The sequence below is a fragment of the Heterodontus francisci genome, chromosome 9 (assembly GCF_036365525.1).
Source record: "Heterodontus francisci isolate sHetFra1 chromosome 9, sHetFra1.hap1, whole genome shotgun sequence".
NCBI lineage: Eukaryota > Metazoa > Chordata > Chondrichthyes > Heterodontiformes > Heterodontidae > Heterodontus > Heterodontus francisci.
The window spans coordinates 9,493,431-9,515,660 of NC_090379.1; the positions used below are offsets into that span (position 1 = coordinate 9,493,431).

At 45.1% G+C, this 22,230-nt stretch overlaps 1 protein-coding gene across 1 annotated transcript in view; it reads left to right on the forward strand.

Annotated features, from left to right (window-relative positions):
* The window catches only part of hhipl1 (HHIP-like 1), a 51,401-nt gene that overhangs the window by 26,671 nt on the left and 2,500 nt on the right, over window positions 1-22,230 (forward strand). The window contains exons 4-8 of the mRNA XM_068038525.1: window positions 379-707; window positions 14,789-14,915; window positions 17,437-17,582; window positions 20,611-20,692; window positions 22,040-22,122. Of these exons, the coding sequence (XP_067894626.1) occupies window positions 379-707; window positions 14,789-14,915; window positions 17,437-17,582; window positions 20,611-20,692; window positions 22,040-22,122 (767 nt within the window). The remainder of the gene's footprint in view (window positions 1-378; window positions 708-14,788; window positions 14,916-17,436; window positions 17,583-20,610; window positions 20,693-22,039; window positions 22,123-22,230) is intronic.

The window sequence follows — 22,230 nt, forward strand, 5'->3', positions numbered from 1 at the left end:
CCAAAGGGCCTGTTTCAGTGCTGTATCTCTCTAATGCCACTATGCCACCACCTCCCACATGTGGAATTGGCAAAATTCAGCCCTATGATTCTAAATATTTCAGGAAATCACATGTACTGTGTTTTTATTCAAGTCTTTTTATCTAGGCCTTCCATCCTTGTTGACTAATGCTGTGGTCCTTCCAGGATTTTCCTTCTTTAAATTAATATTTTCTCTGCTTTTGTTTTATCTCTTAGATACCTATTAATTCACATTAACAATAAATTCAACCTTCCCAACCATAAAGAGCATATTACAAAATGAGCAAATGTAAGATTTCAAATGCAAACTGTTACTTGTCAGCATTACAATTTAATCTATGTCTTCACACCTCTCCAGGTCAACCTTACTGGGAAAAGTGCTTCGGATTGATGTCAACAATAATAATCGTGGTCCCCTTTATAAGATTCCACCAGACAATCCGTTCATCCAAGATCCAGATGCACGACCAGAGGTTTATGCCTATGGTGTACGGAACATGTGGCGATGCTCTGTGGATCGTGGTGACCCTCAAACAAAGGACGGGAAAGGAAGAATCTTCTGTGGGGACGTAGGACAGAACAAATTTGAGGAAGTAGATATTATTGAGAAAGGGAAAAACTACGGCTGGAAAGCGAGAGAGGGGTTTTCATGCTACGACAAGAAGCTCTGTGCAAATTCCTCCCTAAGTGAGAAACCATTTTTTTATGCTCATATAAGGTCCTAACACCCATTTAAATCTTTGCATTATCAGTAAATTTTCAGACAGTACTCAGCACCTTCATCCAAATCTTTGTGATCTCATTTCTACTGTCTGCTCTGTGTCCTTCAGTTCTCTTGAAGGGTCGACAGCCCAAATGTTAAACTGACCTTTCTCTTCCATTACTGAAAGACCTGCTTTATATTTCCACAATTTCTGTTTTGATTTGACTGTCTCAACACTTTTTTTTTCCATTTTATCCCTTCATTGTCCTTTGTTGGTAATTTATTCCACAACTGTGTTGCCCTTTGGGGTGAAAACGTTTTGCTTGACTAGAAAAATGTGCCAAGATGCTTCACAGAGGAAATTATAGTGAATATATTATAGAGGGATAGCATTTCCTCTGAATATTCTAGGGAATAGCCATCCCTATATATATTATGGGGCAGGATCCCATCAGGCCTTGAGTGTATAATTTCAGCCAACAGTACAGAAGAATGGATGCAATGGATCCCATGGCACTCTCTGATGAACGCAAAAGTTCTCCTAGTGTCCTAGCCAACAGTTATCCCTCAAGCAACCTCGTCAAAACCTTTCAATTGGTATTTACCTCACTGCTGCTGTGGGATCTTGCTATGCACAGATTCTGTACCGCATTTCTCTGCACATTTCCCTAGAACAGCGAGGGTGCTTCCAAAGTCCTTCATTTGCTGTGAAGTGCTATGAGACATTCTAAGGTCCTAAGAAGTGCTATATAAATTCTTCCTTATTAATTTGTTTGTTCCTGTTTCAAATTTGTAGGCATGAAGGTTGAAAAGGGTTGTTCTTAAAACTCTTTTCTCATTGGTGAGGAAAATCTAAATCAAAACATCAAGCACTGTATCAGCAATTTGAAATATATACAAACTATGAGGTCGGAAATGTAAGTTTTATATGTAGTTTCTGAAGTTCCATTGATCACACTGAAAAGACTCACGAAGACAAGATCTTGGATATCCTTATTGTAGGAAAATCGTAGACTTTGTGGATATTATAAATTCTGGCAGTTCCTGTATATGTTAAAGGGTATAGTGACCTCGTGTAAAGGACAGGAAATATCAGACCCTGTTTATAGTATAGAGAACTGGAGTATTGCTTACAGTTTTGGTCCCCTTACCTAAGGAAGGATATTCTTGCCATAGAGGGAGTGTAATGAAGGTTCACCAGACTGATTCCCAGGATGGTGAGATTGTCCTATGAGGAGAAATTGAGGAGACTGGGCCTGTATTCTCTAGCGTTTAGAAGAATTGATTACCCCTCAACACTGACTTCCCAATAAGAGGAGATAGTCTTTCTCATTCACTTTGCCAAAACTAAATAATTTTTAAAACATCTATTAAATCTCCTCTTGGCCTTCTCTCCTCCAATGGAAATAGTCTCAATCCTCATAACTATAGTTTCCCATCCCTGAAGTCATCCTGATGAATCTACACCTTTATTGTACATTCTGTAATGGTACGTTCAAAACTACACACAGCAATTTAACGGCAGCCTAACCAATGTTAAGTATATGTTCGTCAATACTGCTTTAGTCTTGTCCTCTGTGCCCCTATTTATGAAACCTAAACACAATCTACCTGCAACCACACTTTCAAGGCATTATATATTTGAATTCCAAGGTCTGCCTATTCATCCACATCCATCATTGTCATTCTATTGAAAGTATGTTGTTATTGCTTGATTTTTCTCCAAAAATCTATTGCCTTTTTTCTTCACATTTACACCACCTGCTGATTCAGCTTACCTGTATATATATTTGACGTCTTTTATAGCCCTTTTTGCTGTAAATCCCATGCTTTTTGTCATTGCAGATGTTCCCTATATCATCTATATATACTGAGAACCAAACGGGGCCCAACATTAATACCTGGGATACACCATTTCCAACCCTTTTCCAGTCCAAACAAGACCCATCAACCCTAAGTGCATCAACCAGCTTTCTATCTGTGCTGCTACATTTCTCATCTGCAGACCTGAATTTTCTAATAAGTTTCTTGTGAGACACATAGTTAATTGACTTTAAAAATCATATACACCACATTATTGCATTCCTTTTATCGATCCAGTTCTTCAATGAAACGTAACTTGCCTTTAACCAATCATGCTGGATGTGCTTGCTTAACTCAATATACGAATTGAACTTGAATTATAGGCCAGAATTTTATGTCGGGCGGGAAGCCTCACCTACCAGCCCAAAAGTCAGGGGCAAGCCCGCCTCTGCCAAGCCTGGGGAGCCATGCCAAGCTTTTATGCTCCCCAGGCCCTCATTTGGACTTGGGTGGGACTTCCACCTTCTTGAGGCAGTAAGTCCCGCCTCCTAGGGATCCCGGCTAATCAGCAGGCCAGCAGCTCTTAGTCCCAGCAGTGCCACTGGGAGAGGTGGCCACTGCTGGGACTGCATCCAGCCCATGGGCAGGATCGTGGATGTCAGCCACAGAACAAAGGTAAGTTTTGGGGCCTCGCCAGGGACAATCAGCCGGGTCCCGGCGAGGCAAAGTGGGTTGGTTGGGGGGGTGGACTTTATTTCAGTCGGGGCGTTTGGGGTTTCAGGTGGTGGGGGAGGAGCACACCTCCATGGGGCACAGGGTGCCCCATCAGGAGGGCCCCAGTCCCAGCCCCAACCGGCAAGGAGGTCCCCAGGTTTTACCTGGCAGCCCTCTCGGAGCCTGAGCCACCCGCCCGCTGCTGATAAAATACCAGCGGCGGCGGAATGAGGCCGTTAAGTGGCAAATAATTTAAGGGCCTTGATTGGCCTGGGGAGGGTGGGCCGTTTCTCGCCACCGCTGCTGCTTGTAAAATTGAAGTGCGGGCTGGAAATCTTTGGGAACAGCACCCCCACCTCCCACTCAATTTTGTGGCACCCACCCCTGCCACCAGCCCACCCCTGTGGCCATAAAATTCTGGCAATAAATTCAAAGGGTTTGGCCACAACTGGTATTAGAAAATGTTAGGAAATAACAACCCTATATATATGAGGAATGGTACATCCATGTATATGATAAGGATATTATAATGTTTTATTATGAAATCAGAATAGAACAGAATGGAAGGAGGCTATTCAGCCCATCAAGTCTGCACCAGCTCTTTCGCAGGGCGACCCAATTAATCCCACTCCCTTACTGTTTCCCCATTATCGCTGCATTTTTTTCTCCTTCAAGTATTTATCTAATTCCCTTTTGAAGCCTACTATTGAATCTGTAATGCAGCACCCTATCAGGCAGCACAAAAAAATCTTCATGTCACCTCGGGTTCTTTGCCAGTCATCTTAAATCTGTGCCAGGGATGAGGGATTACAATTGAATTGATGGACTAGAGAAGCTGGGTTGTTTTCCTTGGAGCAAGGAAAGCTCAGGGGAGTTTTGATAGAGGTGTTTAAAATCATGTCTGATTTAGATAGAATAAATAAAGAAAACTGTTTCCCATCGATGAAGGGTTGATATTGAGCTCATTATATACTGTCCTTCAGAATTTTTTCCAATAATTTACCCACCATCAAAATTAGACTGACTGGTCTGCCATTACTCAGTCTACCCCTTCCTCCTTTCTTGAATAATGGTACATTAGCAATCCTGCAGTCCTCTGGTACCATACCTGTCACCAGAGAAGACGGGAAAAAGATGGTCAGAGCCTTTGCTTGCTCCCTTGGCATCCTGGGATACATTTCATCTGGATCTGGCAATTTATCCATTTTCAAAGATGCTAACCCCCGAATACTTCCTCCCTCACTATGTTTATCACATCCAATATTTCACACTCTTCCTCCTTAACTACAATATCTGCATCATCCCCCACTTTTGTAAAGGAAGAACCATGCCTATGTCTTCCCCGTCACACGCAAATTAATGTTTTGGTCTTTAGTTGGCCCTACTCTTTCCTTACTTTTGCTCTTTATGTCTTATAAAATATATCCGGAATTTTCCTTGCTAATATTTTTTCATGCCTGTTTGCTTTCCTAAATTTCTTCTTAATTTTACCCCTGCACTTTCAATACTCTTCTCGGTTTTCTGCTCTCAGTATTGCCTTATACTACTCTGTATGCTTTTTGACATCCGGGGTGTCTAGATTTGACAGTCCCACCCTTTTGCTTACTGGGAACATAATTGTTCTGAACTCTCTCTCTCTCCTCCTTGAATAACTCCTACTGCTCTGACACTGATTTACCTTCATGTAACGGTTTCCAGTCCACCTTTGCCAAATCACATTTCAGTTTAGTAGAATTGTCCTTCCCCAATTTAAAACTTTTACTCTTGGCCTATCTTTATCTTTTTCCATAACTGCGCTAAAGCTAGCTGAATTATCATCACTAAAACCAAAATATTCCTCCGATTGACACCTGCTCCACCTACCCAGCTCCATTTCCTAAACCTAAATCAAGAACTCTTTCTTCTCTTGTTGAGCTTGCTATGTACTGGCAAAAAAAAAGTTATTTTAAGAATTTAAGCCATTTTAAGAATTCTGCGCCCTGTATACCTTTTACACTGAATTTATCCCAGCTAATATTAGGATAGTTGAAAGCCCCTACTATTACTGCCCATTGTTTCTGCACTTCTCAGCAATTTACTGACATATTTGCTCTGCTATCTCCCTCTGACTATTTGGGGGTCTTTAGTATACACCCAACAGTATGATTGCCCCTTTTTATTCCAAAGTTCAACCCATATGGTCTCATTTGATGATCCTTCTAGCATACCATCCCTCTTCACAGCTGTAATTGTTTCTTTAACCAATATTGCAACCCCCTTTTCTATCCCCCTCCCTATCTGGAGGATTGAGGCCAGCATCTCTGCAATTTCTACCAAGCAAGTCAGACCTGTGTTTATTATAAAGAATGGTTGACACGTGTTTATTATAGGAATGGCAGCCTCTGTGTACATTATAAGGAATGCTTGTTTATTATAAGGAATGGTAGACCCTTGTTTATCATATGGAATGTCATACCCATGTTCAGGATAAGGAATGGTAGATGAATGGCAGACCCGTGTTTAGGATAAGGAATGACATACCCCATTTATATCAATGGGGAGCAGCGGACTCCTTCTATGGTATAAGTGCTAACTGATCCTAATGACTAATTTCCTGCACTCTAATGACTGGAATGCCTGGGTGCAATTAATATTGGTAAATCATCAGGTGTAAAAGAATCCACCCAAATTTACTGCCATTAATTTCAATGGAAAAGAAGTCATGCAGATTCCTTTGCATGCGTGCACCCCGACCACCTAGTTTTCTCATATTCACTGTACTGAGGCATTCCAGCCTGGAAAATCTCCCGCTTTGTTTATTATAATATTAGCACCCTCTATGGATATCACGGGGAATAAAAGTTCCTTGTATATTGGAGGAAATAGCAGGCATTAATTATTTGTTAGGGAATAGAAATTGGATCGGCACAGACGGCATGTACCAAATGAAGCCATCAGGTGGCAGGACCACAGGAAATCATTCGGCTGAGCTCATTTGTTTGCTATGGACAAGCTGCAGGTGGTGGATTGTGGCCCCAGAGATCAGCTGGCTCCTGCACCAACCAAGCTGGTAAGCACTGAGAAGTTGTCAGTTGAGAGTAGGTATGAGCAGTGGCCAGTCATTGCTCGTAGATTTACTGATGAGCCTTAAGGAGCTCTCCTGCTCTTCCCGACTCTACAATGTGCGGAGGCAATGGCATAGTGGTATTGTTACTGGACTAGTAACCCAGAGACTCAGGGCATTGCTCTGAGGACATGGGTTTGAATCCCACCATAGCAGAAGGTGGAATTTGAATTCAATTAATAAATCTGGAATTAAAAGCTAATCTTAGAATGGCCATGAAACCATTGCCAATTGTTGTAAAAGCCCACCTGGTTCACTAATGTCCTTTAGGGAAGGAAATCTGCTGTCCTTACCTGGAATGGCCTACTTGTGACTCCAGACCCACAGCAATTTGGTTGACTCTTAAATGCCCTCTGAAATGGCCTCGCAAGCCTCTCAGTTGTATCTAACCGCTACAAAATCAATAAAGAATGAAACTGGACGGACCACCGGACATTGACCTAGGCACCAGAAACGACAATGGCAAACCCAGCCCTGTTGACCCTGCAAAGTCCTCCTTACTAACATCTGGGGGCTCATGCCAAAGTTGGGAGAGCTGTCCCATAGACTACTCAAGCAACAGCCTGACATAGTCATACTCACAGAATCATACCTTACAGACAATGTCCCAGACACAACCACCACCATCCCAAGGAATGTCCCCACTGGCAGGACAGACCCAGCAGGGGCGGCAGCACAATAGCATACAGTGGAGAGGGGTTTGCCCTGGGAGTCCTCAACGTCAGCTCAAGACCCCAAGAAGTCTCATGGCATCAGGTCAAACATAGGCAAGGAAACCTCCTGCTGATTACCACCTACCGCCATCCCTCAGCTAATGAATCGGTACTCCTCCATGTTGAACATCACTTGGAGGAAGCACTGAGGTTGGCAAGGGCACAGAATATACTCTGGGTGGGGGACTTCAATGTCCATCACCAAGAGTGGCTCGGTAGCACCACTACTGCCCGAGCTGGCCGAGTCCTAAAGGACATAGCTGCTGGACTGGGTCTGCGGCAGGTGGTGATGGAACCAACACGAGGGAAAAACATACTTGACCTTTTCCTCACAATCTGCCTGTTGCAGATGCATCTGTCCATGACAGTAATGGTAGGAGTGACCACCGCACAGTCCTTGTGGAGACGAAGTCCCACCTTCACATTGAGGATACCATCCATCGTGTTGAGTGGCACTATCACCGTGCTAAATGGGATAGATTTCGAACAGATTGAGAAATGCGAAACTGGGCATCCATGAGGCGCTGTGGGCCATCAGCAGCAGCAGAATTGTACTCAACCACAATCTGTGACCACATGGCCCAGCATATCCCCCACTCTACCATTACCATCAAGTCAGGAGACCAACCCTGGTTCAAAAAGGGTGCACGAGGGCATGGCAGGAGCAGCACCAGGCATACCTCAAAATGAGGTGTCAACCTGGTGAAGCTACAACCTAGGACTATCTGCGTGCCAAACTGCGTAAGCAGCATGCAATAGACAGAGCTAAGCGATCCCATAACCAACAGATCAGATCTAAGCTCTGCAGTCCTGCCACGTCCAGCCATGAATGGCGGTGGACAATTACACAACTAACTGGAGGAAGTGGCTCCACAAATATTCCCATCCTCAATGATGGGGGAGCCCAGCACATCAGTGCAGAGGATAAGGCTGAAGCATTTGCAACAATTTTCAGCCAGAAGTGCCAAGTGGGTGATCCATCTCGGCCTCCTCCTGAAGTCCCCGGCATCACAGATGCCAGACTTCAGCCAATTCGATTCACTCCACGTGATATCAAAAAACGACTGAAGGCACAGGATACTGCAAAAGCTATGGGTCCTGGCATTATTCCGGCAGTAGTACTGAAGACCTGTGCTCCAGAACTTGCCGCGCCACAAGCCAGGCTGTTCCAGTACAGCTACAACACTGGCATCTACCCGGCAATATGGAAAATTGCCTAGGTATGTCCTGTACACAAAAAGCAGGATAAGTCCAACCCGGCCAATTACCGCCCCATCAATCTACTCTCAATCATCAGTAAAGTGATGAAAGGTGTCATCGACTGTGCTATCAAGCAGCACTTGCTTAGCAATAACCTGCTCAGTGATGCTCAGTTTGGGTTCCGCCAGGGCCACTCAGCTCCTGACCTCATTACAGCCTTGGTTCAAACATGGACAAAAGAGGTGAAGTGAGAGCGATTGCCCTTGACATCAAGACAGCATTTTACCAAGTATAGCATCAAGGAGCTCTAGCAAAACTGGAGTCAATGGGAATCAGGGGGAGAACTCTCCGCTGGTTGGAGTCATACCTAGCGCAAAAGAAGATGTTTGTGGCTGTTGGAGGTCAATCATCTCCGCTCCAGGACATCACTGCAGGAGTTCCTCAGGGTAGTCTCCTAGGCCCAACCATCTTCAGCTGCTTCATCAATGACCTTCCCTCAATCCTAAGGTCAGAAGTGGGGATATTCGCTGATGATTGCACAATGTTCAGCGCCATTCGCGATTCCTCAGATATTGAAGCAGTCCGTGTAGAAATGCAGCAAGTCCTGTGCATATCTAGGCTTGGGCTGATAAGGTACAAGTCACATTCATGCCACACAAGTGCAGGCAATGACCATCTCCAAAAAGAGAGAATCTAACCATCTCCCCTTGATATTCAATGCAACACGATCGCTGAATCCCCCACTATCCACATTCTGGGGGTTACCATTGACCAGAAACTGAACTAGAGTAACAATATAAATCTTCTTTGGCCTCCTTATCTCGAGAGACAATGGGTAAGTGCCTGGAGGTGGTCAGTGGTGTGTGGAGCAGCGCCTGGAGTGGCTATAAAGGCCAATACTAGAGTGACAGACTCTTCCACAGGTGCTGCAGAAAAATGTGTTTGTCGGGGCTGTTACACAGTTGGCTCTCCCCTTGCGCTTTTGTCTTTTTTCCTGCCAACTGCTAAGTCTCTTCAACTCGCCACACTTTAGCCCCGTCTTTATGACTGCCCGCCAATATAAATACAGTGGCTATAAAAGCAAGTCAGAGACTAGGAATCCTTCAGCGAGTAACTTCCTGACTGACCAAAGCCTGTCCACCATCTACAAGGCACAAGTCAGGAGTGTGATGGAATACTCTCCACTTGCCTGGATGGGTGCAGCTTCAACAACACTCAGGAAGCTTGACACCATCCAGAACAAAGCACCCGCTTGATTGGCACCCCATCTACAAACATTCACTCCCTCCACAACTGACGCACAGTGGCAGCAGTGTGTACAATCTACAAGATGCACTGCAGAAATGCACCAAGGCTCTTTAGACAGCACCTTCCAAACCCGCAACCTCTAACACTTAGAAGGACAAGGGCAACAGGTGCACGGGAACACCACCACCTGCAAGTTCCCCTCCAAGCCACACAGCATCCTGACTTGGAACTATATCGCCGTTCCTTCACTGTCGCTGGGTCAAAATCCTGCAACTCCCTTCCTAACAGCACTGTGGGTGTACCTACCCTACATGGACTACAGCGGTTCAAGAAGGCAGCTCACCACCACCACCTTCTCAAGGGCAGTTGGGATGGGCAATAAATGCTGGCCTAGCCAGCAACACCCACATCCCACGAATAAATAATAAAAAAAAAAGTAAGCTTAGTGGAAGAGTTACAGTTACTTTTCAGTAAGTAGCCTTTTGCCAAGGACCTGAGAATACTGACTGCAATATGCACAATGTACTGTGTGACTGGTTGCTAACGATTATTGTTTTCATATTCTTTCTTTCTTTTGGGCCTCCTTATCTCGAGAGACAATGGATACGCGCCTGGAGGTGGTCAGTGGTTTGTGAAGCAGCGCCTGGAGTGGCTATAAAGGCCAATTCTGGAGTGACAGGCTCTTCCACAGGTGCTGCAGAGAAATTTGTTTGTTGGGGCTGTTGCACAGTTGGCTCTCCCCTTGCGCCTCTGTCTTTTTTCCTGCCAACTACTAAGTCTCTTCGACTCGCCACAATTTAGCCCTGTCTTTATGGCTGCCCGCCAGCTCTGGCGAATGCTGGCAACTGACTCCCACGACTTGTGATCAATGTCACACGATTTCATGTCGCGTTTGCAGACGTCTTTATAACGGAGACATGGACGGCCGGTGGGTCTGATACCAGTGGCGAGCTCGCTGTACAATGTGTCTTTGGGGATCCTGCCATCTTCCATGCGGCTCACATGGCCAAGCCATCTCAAGCGCCGCTGACTCAGTAGTGTGTATAAGCTGGGGATGTTGGCCGCTTCAAGGACTTCTGTGTTGGAGATATAGTCCTGCCACCTGATGCCAAGTATTCTCCGAAGGCAGCGAAGATGGAATGAATTGAGACGTCGCTCTTGGCTGGCATACGTTGTCCAGGCCTCGCTGCCGTAGAGCAAGGTACTGAGGACACAGGCCTGATACACTCGGACTTTTGTGTTCCGTGTCAGTGCGCCATTTTCCCACACTCTCTTGGCCAGTCTGAACATAGCAGTGGAAGCCTTACCCATGCGCTTGTTGATTTCTGCATCTAGAGACAGGTTACTGGTGATAGTTGAGCCTAGGTAGGTGAACTCTTGAACCACTTCCAGAGCGTGGTCGCCAATATTGATGGATGGAGCATTTCTGACATCCTGCCCCATGATGTTCGTTTTCTTGAGGCTGATGGTTAGGCCAAATTCATTGCAGGCAGACGCAAACCTGTCGATGAGACTCTGCAGGCATTCTTCAGTGTGAGATGTTAAAGCAGCATCGTCAGCAAAGAGGAGTTCTCTGATGAGGACTTTCCGTACTTTGGACTTCGCTCTTAGACGGGCAAGGTTGAACAACCTGCCCCCTGATCTTGTGTGGAGGAAAATTCCTTCTTCAGAGGATTTGAACGCATGTGAAAGCAGCAGGGAGAAGAAAATCCCAAAAAGTGTGGGTGCGAGAACACAGCCCTGTTTCACACCACTCAGGATAGGAAAGGGCTCTGATGAGGAGCCACCATGTTGAATTGTGCCTTTCATATTGTCATGGAATGAGGTGATGATACTTAGTAGCTTTGGTGAGCATCCGATCTTTTCTAGTAGTCTGAAGAGACCACATCTGCTGACGAGGTCAAAGGCTTTGGTGAGATCAATGAAAGCAATGTAGAGGGGCATCTGTTGTTCACGGCATTTCTCCTGTATCTGACGAAGGGAGAACAGCATGTCAATAGTCGATCTCTCTGCACGAAAGCCACACTGTGCCTCAGGGTAGACGCGCTCGGCCAGCTTCTGGAGCCTGTTCAGAGCGACTCGAGCAAAGACTTTCCCCACTATGCTGAGCAGGGAGATTCCACGGTAGTTGTTGCAGTCACCGCGGTCACCTTTGTTTTTATAGAGGGTGATGATGTTGGCATCGCGCATGTCCTGGGGTACTGCTCCCTCGTCCCAGCACAGGCATAGCAGTTCATGTAGTGCTGAGAGTATAGCAGGCTTGGCACTCTTGATTATTTCAGGGGTAATGCTGTCCTTCCCAGGGGCTTTCGTTTTCATATATACAAAGGGACTAACACCTGTTTCAGACACTGGCCCTGGATGCTTATGCGTGTGCCTTTACCAATATTGGGAGGATGACGCACAACCAGTACAGAATATGGATGCACACTGCCCACCCTATTGGATACTTCAGCTTCCACTGATTTGCCAGATCTCACTTAAGGCCAAGTAGCAGAAACCTGCAGCATGGCGAGTCCCCACTCTGGCTCTACCCTTCAGCTGCCAATTACCTTGTAAGTGATAGAAGAGATTCTGGAAAACAGCAGACACTTGGCAGAAACAGGGCTTAACTCTTTTGCAAGATTTCACCAATCTCCGATCAGAATTACAGATGGAGATCAGTGGGTCTTCCGAAGAACTTTTGGGCAAGGGGCTGCTATTCCCTGTAATGTACACAGGACACATCCTGTGGACTGGCATGCACTACCATGCAGTGGCTACAGCAGCTTAGCAATAAGTGCTATTGCCAAAAACAACAACTCACAATGTCATTTGGCAGCTTCACATGTGGCACTTGTGACAGAACCTGCCTCAAGGATTGGATTTCACAGCCATCAGCAAAGGTACACCAAGAGAAGACACCCCACCTAAATGGATTGTTTGCTGCATGTCTGACATCTGTCTTTCATTTGTAAATGGATGGATGCCAACCATACACGGGCTGCTAATCCCTGTAATATGCACACGAGTTGCGATTCCCTGTAATAGACATGACATACACAGGGGTACTTTTCCTAAAATATACACAAGGGCTACTTTTCTGTATAACTGGGACTACTGTTCTCTATAATAAACAGAGGGACATCTATTCTCCATAATATACACAGGGAATGTCATTCTTTACAATATACACAATGTTATGACCACGTGGTGAGGGGTGTGGGTGAATCTCACTGTTCAACTCCCACCTGACTGCAGCAAGTGTTTTTTGTTATTAGGGTTTAACCCCTTGTGTTTTATTTGTCAAACAGACAGCGGCAAGTTAAAACAGAAGATTAATTATTTATTGAGCAATATGCCGTATCCCGAAATTGTTGCAATCATACCCACTCACACATTCACAAGCACACACACAAGAGGCATATAGAAAGGAAAAAGGGTAAGTGGTTTTCAAGTGAGGTAGGGTTTCGGGGTTCACAGTGAACCTGGTGAATTCTCTTGGAAGTCAAGTTCTCATTAGTTTCAGGCCTGAGATGTTGTAGATTTTTTTGTTGGTTGAAAGTTCAGTTTGAAGATAAAGGATCACTTCCAATTCACTGCTGAACAAGTTAAAAATGTAGCATTTACAGCAAGGCACCTTCTTTGGCTTGCGAGATTTTCTCCTAGCTTTTAGCTGGACAAGTTGTTGGTGATGCTTCTTTCTGGGTCTTCTTCTCTCTCTCTCTTCAAGGGCTGCCTTCTTAGGTAAAAGGTTTGTCACATCAGATTCTGGTAGGAGACGCTTTGGTCTCTCCACATGGTGATCACTCAATGGCCCAGGATGAAAATAATCTGGTTATGATATTTCCAATTCATTACCTTCTTTGTGTCAGTGGAACCCACTCAATTCAGGAATGTTTCAGGATGGGCATAATTGACACCTCTCAACCTTGTTAGGCATCCTTTGTTCTAAACAGATAGTGTGGCAATGTTTGAATACACATGCAGCCATCGTTTGCAGCATTGTCCATTGTTTAAAAAGGTAAAGTCAATTTTTATAATTCTTCAGTTTGAGTCTGTATTTTTTCATCATCACATTTCTCGTAAGTGTGACAACAGGGACTGCTATTCCCTATAATTTATATAGTGGCTGCTATTCTCTATAATATACACAGTAGGCCCCACTGGTCAGGTCCAGGGAAGTGGCCTGGTTTTGCAAAGGATTTGTTTGTGTACATTTTTGGCTGCGTTTGCTGACAATGCTACCACTAAGTGGTGCTGCAGTGGCACTTGCGCAAATGCAGCCTGTGCCACTAAAACGTCACAGTCTGAGACTTCAAGTAGCTGCCAGGACTAAAGATGGTGCTGCTCAAATAATCACACGAAGGCAACTTAACCTAAACACATGGCAGCACACAATGGCAGGAGGGAGGGAGCAAGCGAGCGAGTGGGCCAAGAACGGGGGGCGGTGGGGAGTGGGCTGGGGCCGGGGCCAGTGGAGGGGGGTGGAGAGTGGAGCAGGCCGGGGACGGGGGTTGGGGGGTGGTGGTTGGTGGGAGTGGACCAGCCGAAAGAGCGGAGTGGCTGGGGAGAGCAGCGAGGGTGGGGGAGCAGAGTGGCCGGAGAGAGCGGATAGTATGGGGGGAGGAGGGTGGGGAGCAGCCGAAAGAGCGGAGTGGCCGGGGAGAGCAGCGAGGGTGGGGAACAGAGTTGCCGGAGAGAGCAGAGAGTATGGGAGGAGGAGGGTGGGGAGCAGCCGAAAGAGTAGAGTGGAGTGGAGCAGCGGGGAATATCCGTTGGCGTTGAATTGCTGCAGGCGCATTGCCCGAAGATGCAAACGTCAAGCGATGACATCATCGGCACATGTGCTAACCAGTCCTGGCAAGTCAGAACGCAGAGCACGCGCAGAGAGCAGGAGCCCGTCTGCACATGTGCGCAACATGGCGCAGCCTGATGACGTCAATGGCCGGCTTCGTTGTCAGGAATCACTTTGTAAATTTTTATAGATCAAATGCTATACTCCAGGGTGGGGACCAGAGCTTCCAGCCGATATGAAAATCAGATGATAGAGATGCACTTGATACTTGTCCCATTCCCCACAAATTCCACAGATTCAGCGCTGTAGAGCACTGACAGGTATGATTATTACAATAGCAGACCTTGTGTATATCCAGATAATATGATTAGGATGGCACCAGGAAACTGCATGCACAATATACCTGAGCTATTTTAAATAGAATTTTGCCCTTTATTCACAATGACCTTCCTCAGTTTTTCTCCTCACTGACTGACTGAGATATTTAACACCGTTATTCTTTCACAGATGATGTCCTGCCTATATTTGCTTATCCACATAGTGTTGGAAAGTCTATCACTGGGGGTTATGTCTACAGAGGCTGCGAATCTCCCAACCTTAATGGACTCTACATGTTTGGAGACTTTATGAGTGGGTAAGTCATTAACAACTGACTTGTATTTATATTAACATAATAAACTATCCAAGGGCTTCACAGAGGAGAAATGGATGTCAAGCAAAGGTGGAAATATTAGGAGATAATCCAACGCATGGTCTAAAATTCCAGTTTTGATGATGTTTCTAATGGGGAAAGAGAAAAGGTAACAAGGAGGGAGTTTCTGAAGGTCGAGATAGTTGAAGGCTCTGACATTGATGCTGGAGTAGGACGTCAGTCAATGCATAGGAGACTAGAGTCTCAGGACAAGTTCAAAGAGAGGAGGTAACAGAAATAGAGTGAGGTGACACCATTGAGAAATTTGCAAAGGAGCATAAGGAATTTTAATTTAACTTCATTTGACTTAATTTAATGTAACATTATTAATTTTAACATATTGGGAACAGGAAGCCAAAGATTGGTGATGAGTAAGACTTAATGCAGGACAGGGTACAGGCAGAAAAGTTTTGATGAGTTACAGTTTTTGTGGAGTGGAATTTAGGAGGCCGATAAAGAAGGTGTTAGAGAGAAGTCAGGTCTGGGTTAGGGTTTCAGTCATGATGTGGTAAGATAAGGGCAAAGGTGCAGAGTTAGGTTAAGCAGATTTGGCTCAGACTGAGCAAGCAACCAAGGAGGTGGAGTTGGGGTCAAAAGTATAGCCGGCAGCTCAGCGGTATGGGGGGCACCTCAGGGAGTGGTGGTCACTGCAGGTACTGCACAGACCTCGGACCCAGGCCCAGCGCTGGAGCCCTGGACGAGAGGTAGGTGAGGCGGGGTTGCTGGGGCCAATCCGGAAGGCCCTGGCGAGAGGGGGTTGGGATGTGGTTATGCAGTCCAGGCAGAGGGGGAGCCCCGGGGGGTGGTGGTAAAGTTGTTCGCAGCGAGCATCCTCCGTGGGTGGCCACAAATTGCCAGTGGAGCAGAGTTACCCCCACCCCCACGTGTTACAAGGCGACCTCCCCGCATGGCAGAGCACCCCCCACTCCCCACCCCCGTCACTGGGAAGATCCCAGCGGTGGTGGGAAGTAGCCCTTAATTTTTTTATTCATTCATGGGTTGTGGGCGTCACTGGCCAGGCCAGCATTTATTGCCCATCCCTAATTGCCCTTGAGAAGGTGGTGGTGAGCTGCCTTCTTGAACCGCTGCAGTCCATTTGGGGTAGGTACACCCACAGTGCTGTTAGGAAGGGAGTTCCAGGATTTTCACCCAGCGACAGTGAAGGAACGGCAATATAGTTCCAAGTCAGGATGGTGTGTGACTTGGAGGGGAACTTGCAGGTGGTGGTGTTCCCATGTATTTACTGCCCTTGTCCTTCTAGTTGGTAGAGGTCGCGGAGTTGGAAGGTGCTGTCTAAGGAGCCTTGGTGCATTGCTGCAGTGCATCTTGTAGATGGAACACACTGCTGCCACTGCGTCGGTGCTGGAGGGAGTGAATGTTTGTAGATGGGGTGCCAATCAAGCGGGCTGCTTTGTCCTGGATGGTGTCGAGCTTCTTGAGTGTTGGAGCTGCACCCATCCAGGCAAGTGGAGAGTATTCCATCACACTCCTGACATGTGCCTTGTAAATGGTGAACAGGCTTTGGGAAGTCAGGAGGTGAAGTCTGTGGCCGTTAGTAGGCCACTTAAGAGCCTCAATTAGCCGCTGGGCAGGAAGGCCGTCATCAGCCTATCCCACCCCGGGAAGATCACTTGATGACAGGAAGGCGAGGGGCCCTCTGCCCCTCCCGCCACCTGTCACGATACTGCGTGCACCACCCCCCCCCATCCCACCCCTACCCCCCGGCCTCAGAACCCGCCTCAAGGAGCCACACAAAATCTCGGCCATTGGGTGAGGTTAGTTATATAAATTAGAACCAACGAGACTAATGAGGAAAGCATTGAGGAAGTTGAGCCTCAAGGTGACAAAGGCATGTTTTAGAGTTTAACCAGTAGTGGTGATGTAGTAGGGCAGAGGACAGCAATGTAGTAAAAGTGGAAATAGGCATTTTGATCATGGATATCATATAGGCCAGGAATGCTAGTTAGCACTGTGCTAAGGAGATTTAGGTGGTTGGGAGTTTAGTAGTGGTATGGTGTTGTGAGCATATGCAGTGGGCATCACAAAGGAGAGCTGCAAATTGATAAAAGGTAAGAACTTGCATAAGAGGTGGGCTGGAGGCCAGTCAGATAAGTGAAGAAATTGATGCAGCCAAATAGATTGTGCTGGAGAATGTAATTGCAAAGGTTTTGAGAATGAATTATGCTATCAATAATAAAATTGAGTTAAGGGCTAATAAAATTGAGTTGTCTGTTCAGGAACTGAGGAGGAGTATCTTAACTTTATTACCTGAGAATGTCTGGTACTTACACTGGATATTGGAAGTAAAGTGCTCCATTTCCTCTCCATAATCCTTCACTTAGCTGAACATAAAATGTACATGCAAAAGTATGCTCTTCAATAGCAATCATGCTATTTCACCTGCTTTTTTAACTAATTGTTCATCAGTGTTACTATGTCGTGTTTTGCCTTTCGCCCTAAACAGACGTCTAATGGCACTAGCTGAGAATTCTAGAACAGGAAGGTGGCACGATTATAAGATCTGCATGGGAAAGGGTCAGACATGTCTTTTCCCAGGACTCTTAAATAAATATTATCGGTATATTATCTCCTTTGCTGAGGATGAAGCAGGTAACTTTCATCTATCCGACATATACCGTGATTTGTACCCATTAAATTTTTAATAACAGCTTCATAAAATTGGTGACTTTATGTTTCATTTTGAATAGTCCATCTTACACACTTTTTCTCCTCACTATCTATGATATTTCCCAGATTCTGGGATCAGCCAGATGTAGCATTATGGTCTTTTCTGCTTTCCATGCCCATCTTTTCCACTACTTCATGCTTGAACCCCTCCAATAGTTTCCTCCCCACCACAATACTGAAAAGGTCCTTATCAAAGTCACAAACTACATCTTATTTGACTGTGACCATGGCAAACTATTCCTCATCATTCTTCTTGATCTGTTTGCAGTCTTTTACACAGTTGACCATACCACTCTCCTCAACATCTCTCCTCTGTCATTCAGCTGGGTGGGACTCCTGTTGGAGGGTTCTAATCTTATCTATCCAGTTATAGGCAGAGAATCACCTGCAATGGCCTCTCTTCCAACTCCTGCACTGTAGCCTCTGGAGTCCCCAAGGATCTATCCTTGGCCTCCTCCTATTTCTCATCTATGTGCTGCCCCTCGGCAACATCCAAAAACACATTAGGTTCCATAGTATGCTGACAACTCCCAAGTCCACCTCACCACAATCTCTCTCAACCCCTCCACTGTCTCTGATTTGTCACAATGTTTGTCTGACATCCAGTCCTGGATGAGCAGAAACTTCATCCAACTGAATAGTGGAAGACAGAAACTTGTTTTCAGTTCCCCCCCGCACCCCCACCCACAAACTCCTTTTCCTACTCACCGACTCCATCCATCTCCCTGGCCACTGAGGCTGAAACAGACTGTACGCAGACTTAGTGTACTTGACCCTGAGATGAGTATCCACTACATATTCACACCATCATCAAGACCACCTATTTTCATCATCCGTCTCCGCCTCTGCCTCAGCTCATCTGCTGCTGAAACCCTCATCCATGTCTTTGTTATGTCTTGACTTGACTATTGATTTGAGTTGAGGTTACAATCAGATCAGCCATGATCTTGTTGAATGACAGAGCAGGCTCAAGGGGCAAGTGGGCTACTCCTGTTCCTAACTCATATGTTCGTATTCCAATGCTGTCCTGACTGGCCTGCCAAACAAATTTTGCTTGATAACGTTCTGTGAAGTGCCTTGGGACATTTTACTCTGTTGAAAGTGCTATATAAAGGCAAGCTATTGTTGTTGTACATTCCCATGCTCCTATCTACATAATTACTGAAATCAAAACAGGTCACATTAAATCCTATTCTAACTCATCCTTTCCCAGGCCCTCAAAGCTGTTGAAGTTTATCTCCCTCAGTCTTTCCTCCTCCTACATCCTATAGCCTTTTAAAAACTAACCATGATGGTGTCAGCTTTGGCTCCATGATAGCACTCTTCCCCCGAGTCAGAAGGTTCAACTCCCACTCTAGAGATTTGAGCACATAATCCAGGCTGACTCTTCTGTGCAGTACTGAGGAAGTGCTACCCTGTCAGAGGTGCTCATAAGAGTGCTATCACTGAGCCAAGATTATATGACCATACGAATTAGGAGCAGAAGTAGGCCATTCGGCCCCTTGAGCCTGCTGCACCATTCAATAAGATCATGGTTGATCTGATTCTGACTCGAATTCCACAATCCCATCTTTGATTCCCTTGCCTAACAAGAATCTATCTACCTCTGCCTTAAAAATATTCAATGATCCCGCCTCCACCACCTTCTGAGGCAGAGAATTCTAAAGTCGCACAACCACCTGAGAGAAAATATTTCTCCTCATTTCTGTCCTAAAGGAGTGATCTCTAATTTTAAAACAGTGCCCTCTAGTTCTGGACTCACCCACAAAAGGAAACATCCTTTCTACAACCACCTTGTCAAGACAATTCAGGATCTTATATACTTCAATCAAGTGTCCCCTCACTCTTCTAAACTCCAGTGAAAACAAGCCCAGTCTCTCCAACCTTTCTTCATAAGACAACCCATTCGTTCCAGGTATCAATCTCGTAAACCTCCTCTGAACTGCCTCCAATGTACTTACATCCTTCCTTAAATAAGATGACCAAAACTGCACACAGTATTCGAGATGTGGTCTCACCAATGCTCTGTATAACTGAAGCATAACATCCTTACTTTTATTTTCAATTCCTCTCATAATAAAGGATAGCATTCCATTAGCCTTCTTTATTACTTGCTGTACCTGCATACAAACATTTTGTGACTCATGCACTAGAACACCTAAATCCCTCTGCACCTTGGAGTTCTGCAGTTGTTCTCTGTTTAAGTAATACTCTGCTTTTTTATTCTTCCTGCCAAAGTGAACAACTTTACATTTTCCCACATTATACTCCATCTGCCAGATTTTTGCTGACATATACTGAAGACCCAAGAGAACAGGACTAGATCATTCTGCCCCAGAGCCTGCTCTGCCATTCAATCATACCATGACCGAACTGCACTTCAACTCCATTTACTTGTGTTTACTCCATATCCCATGCAATCCTTACTCAACAATAATCTATTGATCTCAGTCTTGAAATTTCAATTGACGCAGCATCCGCAATCTTTTGAGGGAGAAAGTTCCATATTTCCACTCCCTCTTCCACTGTGTGAAAATGTACTTCCTGATTTTACTCCTGAATAGCTTAGCCGTCACTTTAAGATAGCAGAGGGAGAACTGCACTGTCGGGCAGTGCTGTCTTTCAGATGAGATGTCAAACTGAGGCCCTAGGTGTCTTGAAGAGCAGGGAATTTTTTTGGTGTCCTGAATACAAGGTGTTTAGCTGCCCTTTCATTTCAGATCTTCTAGTTGACTGTTCTGTTTCCCTACATAACAGCAATAACTACTCTTCAATAAGTAACTAATTGAATGTGACATAGTTTGGAATGTTCTGAGACACTATAGAAATACAAATGAAGTAGAAATCTGCTTTTGCCTTCTCAAGATGAACAGTAACATCTGAATCTGTAGACAGTAGTAAAGTTGGAATGTATTCACAGCTGTCTCTTCAAAATCATTTTTCTCTCCAGGAGAAATATATTTCATGTCTACGCGGATTCCTACAGCCACATCTACTACTGGAGTGGTTTACAAAATAGTTGACCCTTCACGGTAAGCCACAGTAACAAATGCATATGATAAAAATAAGTAAAACTGGAGCACCTTAATGATTGCTGTGCAAGTAATGTGCGTGATCATAATCTGCACACCCAAGGACATTATAATTTAAAGTGCTTGCTTCATGGCTCTTTTTCAGGAGAATGGCATCTTCAAGCTTCTCTCCTGCTCTTAGTCTATGAGTTGGGAACTAATCTTTGTAGATGCACTGGGATTAACGGTGTAACACAGCAACCCAAAAAAAACAAGTGCACCAGCTCGCCACACTTACTTCACAGAAAGTGACCCTCTTAGTCCAGACAGATCAATCCATATTTTTGTGGGTCAGTTCTACTTCTGGGTCCTCAGTTTTTGTAGTCAAAAATTGCCTTCAGCTTCATTCCTGTAATGTGAAAGCATCTCAACAGGAAGAGCAATTAGGACATCGATTCAAGAAAATCATAGAGACCTATGAACATTTGGGAATTTGAGGCTACATTTTTTTTGATTATGTGCTCCTGTGTGGAGCCTCGATCACTGTGGATGTATACCGTGCACTTGCACATATGATTTTCCATCCGTTTTAATGAACAGAAAATCATGGATATGCATGATTTCCGGATACGCACTCCTGCCAAGTGAGGCTCCGGACATGGAATGTGCCACCAGAAATTTTTCTTTACACCCTAAACATAAACAGAGCAAGTACTTCTCTCAAGGCTAGAATTAAATGAGCTGTCAATAAAGCCAAAGGAGTTGCTTTTCTAAATTTCTCCCCCTTTCTGCTAAAAGTGCTGACCCTTTCTGGTGTTCCTCACTTGAGTTTGCCTTTCTTTGTGGGTAAACCGAGACAGTGAGTGTCAATGGGATATTCAACGCTAGGGCCATCATGATCAAGTCTGGTCCTGCCTTCACAAGTGACAGGTACACAAGTACACTCCCCAGCAAGAGTCACTGGGTAGCAACCTGGAGTGGGAACCTTGGCTGATATTTCTAACGACCTAATCCTGAGGTTACTATCCTCTCGGCTGAGATCTGCTAACTTGGCACAGACAAGGGATCGAATCTTTGAGCGGCCCGGCCTTTAGCATCACACTGTTTGGCTCATTAACCCACTGTATCATTTGGTAGAGATCCAATGCTGTGAATATAAAATTTAATCAATGATTCTCAATTCTGGGAGAAGATTATATTTAAAGTATTGGTAGATATTTGTGTCAAGTAGGTAGCGTGTTTATTGAAAAAAAAGTGTTTTGTTCAAGTTTTGAATTCTACAGCAGATTTTTAAACGTGAAAGAAAACTTTAGATGCTTTCTTGGAGGTTGGAACCATTTAAATACTAATTCATGTTCTGCCCCCCAGGAGGGCGCCGCCCCGAACATGTCATTACAACCCCTTACCAGTTAAAGTGAAAAGCCGGCTGATCAATTTTGTGCCTAAACCAAGTAAGTGTGCTATTCTTGGCAGGTTTTTTTTCTTAAGTACAGTGCGACTTATCCAATATGGTCATCAATGGGATTGGATGATTGTAATAGCTGTTTATACATACAGTA